General features: G+C 49.9%; 1 protein-coding gene across 4 annotated transcripts in view; it reads left to right on the top strand.

Annotated features, from left to right (window-relative positions):
* Positions 1 to 61: 61 nt before the first annotated feature.
* ARID4B (AT-rich interaction domain 4B) overlaps positions 62 to 6,375 on the top strand; it is an 86,483-nt gene continuing 80,169 nt past the window's right edge. For 2 of the 4 annotated variants that reach the window (XM_068676195.1, XM_068676197.1), the window contains exons 1-2: positions 258 to 571; positions 1,547 to 1,609. In XM_068676195.1, the coding sequence (XP_068532296.1) occupies positions 1,604 to 1,609 (6 nt within the window). In that variant the 5' untranslated portion in view covers positions 258 to 571; positions 1,547 to 1,603. Of the gene's footprint in view, positions 142 to 226; positions 572 to 1,546; positions 1,610 to 6,375 lie in introns of those variants that run through there. The other 2 variants (XM_068676198.1, XM_068676196.1) reach the window with 2 other exon arrangements.

Below are 6,375 nucleotides of genomic sequence, written 5' to 3'. Positions count from 1 at the left end.
GCGGTGCGCGCTGGGATGTGTAGTCCGCGCCGGGAGCCCGCTGGCTGAGGGAACCCGGGGAGGGAGGCGCGGGGGGACTGCGTTACCCGTGAGGCTCCGCGGCGCCGAGTCTCAGTTTCCATAGAAGTGGAGAAAAATGACGTCAGTATTTCCGAGGCGGCGGCCAATGGGGCCGGGGGGGGGGCGGGCCGTGCGGGCCGCGGCCCAATGGAGGTAGGCGGGGAGAGGGGCGTGGCCCGGCCCGCCCGGCCGTCAGTCAGTCGGGCGGTCGGTGCGGGAGGGGGAGGGGGAGCGAGGCAGGGGGAGCGCAGCGCCCAGCGCCGCCGGCTCCGCGTCCGCGCCCGGGTGCGGGCGGCACGGGGCGGCCCCGCCGCGCGAGCACAGCCCCAGCCGTTGGCGGAGCGGGGGCCGAGGGCGCCCGACGGGGAGACGGAGCCGCGGGCGGCGGCAGCAGCAGCAGCAGCAGCAGGAGGAGGAGGAGGAGGAGGAGGAGGAGGCGGCTTCGCCCCGTTCCCTTCCCTCCCCCCCGCCGCGGGTCGGGGGAGTCGCGGGCGGGCGCCGCGGAACAAAGGTACCGGCGGGCGGGCGGGGGGCGAGCCCCGGGCCCCGCGGCGGGCGGCAGGGGGGGTGTGTGTGTGTGAGGGGGGGGGGCGGTTGTTTTTCTGCGCTCGCAGCGCGGCTGCGGCGGGACTCGGCGGCGGCGGGGCGAGGGCGATCGGCAGCCGCCTGCTTGTGTCCGTGTCCCCCCCCCCCCGTCCCTCCCGCCCCGCTCCGCTCCGCTCCCTTCTTTTCTTCTTCTTCCTTTTCTCCCCCCCCCCCGCCCGGCCCCCAGACGGCCGCGGAGTTGCGGCTGTTGCTGCCGAAACTCCGGCCGCGGAGTCAGCGCTTTGCTTGTATTTGGGGAGGGGGGGGCACGGAGAGGGAGAGGAGAGGGAGGGGGGGGGGGGAGGAGCCGCCGCGATCCGGAGCCGCCGCGATCCGGAGCCGCAGCCCCGTACAAAAGCGGCTGCACCCCCCCCCCCCACCATGTCCCCCCCCATCCTGCTGCCCGCACTCTTCCTCGTACAATGGAGGCAGGGCCTCCCTCCCCTCCCTCCCTCCCTCCTCCTCCTCTCCCCCAGCCGCCAAGTGCGGGGGTCCCGGCGCTGAGCTCACCCCCCCCTCCCTTATACCCCCCCCATCCCCTCCTTCCCCTCTCGGCAGCGGGCGGGCAGGGGGCTGCAGCCCCGCGGGGGGCGGCCCCGAGGCCGTGCTTTATCCCCCCGTTCCCCCCCCCCCCCCCGGCGCCGTGCGGCGGGTTGTTGTTGTGGCAAGTTTCTCCTCCTCTGACAGAAATGGCGTCAGCGGCGGCGAGGCAGCGGCCGGGGAGGGGCGCGGGGGGGAGCGGGGCAGCGGCAGCACCAGGGCTCGGGGGAGGGGGTGGGGGGGCTCTGGGAGGCGCCCCCCGCCCTCCCTCAGCCTCCCCCCCGCGGCCCCCCGAGCCCCCTGAGGCGGCCCCGCCGCCCCTCCCCCGCCCGGTGCCTCAGCGCTTTGTTTTAAATTCCAGGTCCGGCCTCGGCCGCGCAGCCCCCGCCGAGGCTTTTTACCGCAGCCTGAGCTCATCATGAAGGTAAGGCGTGAGGGAGACGTCCGTGGGGGACGTCCCCGTGAGGGAATGGCCGTGGGGAAATGTCCGTCTGTCTGTCCGCCCGCTCCGTCCCGGGGTGCCCCCCCCCCCCCCCCCCCCATGGAGGAGGACATGGCTGCCTGGCTGCAGCTCGGGAAAAGTCGCCAGAGTTTGGCCGCCGGGCTCCTGAGGGGCTCGGGGAGGAGCAGGGAGGTTTTGTGCCCTGTCCGGGTGTCCCTTGCGGTGCCCACAGCCATCGTCGCAGCTCGTTTTTTCCCCGAGCCCTTCTCCTCTCCCGTCTCCTTCTTTTTCCTGCGTCGGGCAAGTGCTACAGGAAACAAAGCGTGTCAGCCCCATAGCGTGATCTGCTCTGTGCCAAAATGGACCTGCGTACCCCAAAATAGTTAGGAAATAGCCGGCCTTTTTGTCGTTTTGCTGAGGATGGCTCACCTGAGCTGCTGTTTGTGTCGCTGTGCCCCCCCCCCCTCCCAGGATCTGTAATTCAGCTCTGGGTCTGGGCTGCGGTAAACCTTCAAAATATAAACCCTATGGAAAGCAATTGTTGCAAGCCTGAGATGCATCATCTCATCGGTATTTTTAATATAAAAGAGCAGTCTGTATACGGGGGCTTGCACTGTTAGAGTTATGCTACTGTCTGTCAGCGAGTCTTATGTAAAATATGTCCTAAAAGCTGTATTTACAGCTGGAAATGGCAAATGATACGGATCGTTTTAATTTCTAGATGGATCGGAGTTGCTGAGCAGCAAGCTAAGTCTTTCTGTAGAGCTCTTAAAGGTTCAGCATGTGTGTTGGTTTTTTTTCTTCCCCTTTCGTGACTTAATGACAGTATCTTTTAAAAAATCAAGTTTTAATTGCTCTCTATGCTTTCTCTTAAATAAGCATTAAGATCTAAAATACTGCACATCTCTTCCTCATTAAAAGTAAACTATATGAATTTGCAACAACAGGCTGTCGATGTAGTGTGATACGGAGCTTTCCAAATGTGGCTCATTGCCTGCTGGGGTTGTAGGAGATGGAAGCAAGAGAAATAGGAGGCAGTATAGAGAGCTAGAGAGCTTTTTTTTTTTTTTTTTAAACCTCAGAAGGAAAAACACTTATTTAAATGACAGCTAAATTTGCATACATTTCTAATATTCTTTTTTCCATGTAAACAAATCATACAGTTACCATAGAGATTAGGCTCCGATACTCCGGTTATAGAGCCGTGTAAGTGTGGATAGATGGATGGGAGGATGAGGAGGTCGGATCGTAAGTGGGAATACAAAGTGTTCTGTGAGATAGTGATAGCGCCCCACTTCAGGCTGAATGAGTATGTAGCAAATGCTCAAATTTTAAGTAACATGCAGAAACCTGTTAATACAGTCATATTTAAGGGGAAAAAAAGTCCCCAGTGTACTTATCCTTCTGTAAGATTTCTGCTGTTGCTGCATTTTTATTTATTTTTAAAATCTGGACGACTTCTGCCAGGGTGTTCATATGCTGATTTTAAGTCCACGATTTTTGTAATTTGTGTGTAGCATTACATTTATGTATGCTTGAGATAGCTCCAAGTACTTTATTTACTGTGCCTTGTACTGTTAACTGGGGTTAATCTGTAATTCATTACATGGAAACTGTATTTACTTGTTACGATGAAACTTTTAATGGCATCGTAGCTCAGAAGAGATTTCTAAGGTTCAACCGTCTTTCCAATACCATTTTTTAAGATTTTGGGAATAATACAGTTCAGCATGACTTTCTGCCTGGCTTAAATTTGCAATTAATTTGCTAAGCCTGCAAGGATACAAGTTAGTCCAATAAGAAGCAGCAAGGGAGAATGCTTAGGAAAATTAGTGGCTTTCTGTTGGTATCGCACAAAGTAGCATTGACTGTATTGGATCGAGATACTGTTTAAATATGGCTGTGCTTTTGGGTGCCTTTTTTTTTTTTTTTTAAAGTTATTGGAAGAGTATTCCTCAAGGACACTTCAGCACACAGAGAATTTAATGCTTTAAGGCCTGGTTTTAGTTGGAGTCTGTTGGCTGCAGACTGTATGACCGAGGCCCCGGTTTCAGTTGGTGCCTCGTTGTTCTTTCGGGTGCTTAGGGTGGTGTGTCCCAGCACACAAAGCGTTAGAACTGGGCTCCTTCTCTGCGTCTTTGTCTCTGTGGGTGAACTTGAACACCTCATGTAGCTTTACTGACTCATTTTTTCAATCTGTGTGCTATAGATAGAATGTTTATCATGCTTTGTAAAACACAGCGAGGTATATTTAGGAAGAGTGCCAAGTCGTACTGATGGAAAGCTGTAAGTCACTCGTCATCTCGCCTTTTGGAACCCTCTGAGACAGCAGAGGGGCGCTGCCTGCTAAGCCATTGCCACCTCCAAAGCCGCCGGCATAATTGTTCTCCCCACAGTAAGCCAACTTAATTCAAGTCGATAAAGTCCCTTGTATAAATTAGTAACTTTAGCCTATTACGCAGGCCTTCCGTGGACTGCAAAGACCATTTGGAGACAGTCTTAAAATATCTTGAAGTATATCTTACAAGGAGTAAACAAATCTTGGGAAAATCATGCATGTTATTGTGATGCTCTTCTAAATCTGGCCTTTTCTTGCATTGAAGTACCTCTGATAGTCATTAATATACTTGTGTAGATAACAGCTAGGACGACTCATATGTTGATTTTTTTTTCTTGTTAAACTTGGGTACCTTCTGCATAATGTCTTTTTGCGTTCTGTGTGCTTTGGAAGCTTGCAGAATCCTTTTGATTATTTAAAAACTAATTGCGTGCCATCAAATTACTACCTACTAAGTAGATTGCAAAGTGCATATAAAAACGTTATTATGGTTTGTTTTTAATTATTTTTTTTTTCCTGAAGTCAGGAAATAAATTCCAGGAAAGCAGAGTCCTTGCTTTTCAAGAAAGAAACACATACAAACTCAGTTTCGATCATCGTTTGTACTTAACACTAAATGTTCATGAGATTTTTTAATATCTACTACAGCATTTGCTTGAAATTTAAATATGTGGTTGAAGGCAGTGTACTCACTGTAGTCAAAAAGTTCACTGCTGACTGGCAATAAAAATAGTGAACGTCACAGAAGCTAGAGCAATACACTGTAAATAAAGTGATCTGGAATGAGGGCTTAATGTTTTTAAGTTATTTGCGCGTTAATGTTTTTCAGTCTTCAAAGTACGAAATAGTAGTGATGGTAGATATTTCTGTGTTGTAGCTCTAGGTGTTTCTGAGTGCATTTGTCATGCTGATAAATGAAGGAAGCCCTGTGTACAGTTCGTGGTGTGTTTTCTTGTTTGTTTTTAGTTCATTACGAATTTACATTACAGTGGTATTCCAAGTGACCTCTCTAGCGCTACGTGGAGATCATTGCTGCACACTGATGCTGTAACCACTTTCACTTAAAGCCAGTCGGACTGCTGCTCTTGTTCTCTGCCAGTATGGCAGAGGGAGGGCAAAAGCAATGTATCTAGTACATTTTTCAGTCTTTAATTTCCAACTTGGAGTGTGAGTCAGCTGAAAGTCCTGTTGCTTTTATGCAGGCTGGAAACTCGTCGTGGAAGGTGATGACCTTTCACTTTCTGGTTAACTATTTGAATTTCCTCAGAAAAGGGCACTTACAGAGGGAGGAGTCAGTACCATTAGAGTAGTTCTTGTGTTGGAGGGAGGAAAACAGGTAAGTCTGAAGAGGTGGTTTTCCCCTGTCGTTTGTTTTTGCACGATGAAAAATGATCTTAAATTCTGTCCTGATGTTCCAGTTTGAACAAGTGATCAGAGGCAGTTATTGACTTCCTCATGCTTGCATAATTATGTAGAAAGGAAAGCAAACACTACTTGCACCAAGCAATTACAAGTCATGTTGGAATAATCTAAGCTATTTTGAAATTGGATATTTGCACTTTTGAAATGCTAATCTTAGTATATTTTACAGTGGCTGAACAACATGGAAGTCTGGAATTCAAATCTGCGTGTTTAGCGTGTGTCTGTTCGGTAGTTGAATGTGTTGATAAGGACTCCAAAGTTGATTAGACTACCTGGTGGGAAAGAAGGCCGTTAGACCGAGAAGACCAAAGTTGTAATAAACTATGGCAATGGGAGAAGTTGATTAGCTTGTATTACTGTCTTCCAACTTCGTGAAGGGTTTTTGGATCAACAGTCGCATAGCAGTGTAACTACTGCATCAGGATGCTGTCTAAGAAAAATGTTAGCAGACAGAATAATGAATATGCAGATCTCCGCTAGACATTTTAGGACGCTTATTCAGTGTTGTACACATCTAGTGCAGCAGTATGCTGCGATACACGTGGTATGTATTTTTCAAGAAATTCTGCGTTGTAGTTGAGAGGTCTTTCAAAACAAAATGCAATCTTTTTGATGTATGATGCCTTCCAAGCACTGTCAAATACAAATACTTGGTCTGAATGTTTCACTGGTCATGTAACCTGAAAAAGGGATAAATTCCAGAAAGGTGGACGTGATGCATACCACTGCTGCAAACTGGCTATGATTGTTTGTTCAAATCCTACAGATACATACCATTTTTTTTTCTTTTCTTAGAAATAAATGGTTTTATAATAGGCTGAAAAATAAAAAATACGGAGCATTTGAGATCTCATTTGGAAAAGGTAACGTAGATTTTATGGGAAGATACAGAGTCTAAATTTCCTTGGCACCCTAGTGTGATACAGAGCCGTCCAAATGCTAGATTGTTTATCAGTTCTGGACGTACTTGGAAGTGGTTAACCCATTG

Source organism: Anas acuta, chromosome 3, assembly GCF_963932015.1.
Source record: "Anas acuta chromosome 3, bAnaAcu1.1, whole genome shotgun sequence".
In the NCBI taxonomy this organism is placed as follows: Eukaryota; Metazoa; Chordata; class Aves; order Anseriformes; family Anatidae; genus Anas; species Anas acuta.
This window is presented reverse-complemented; position numbering and strand designations above follow the sequence as displayed.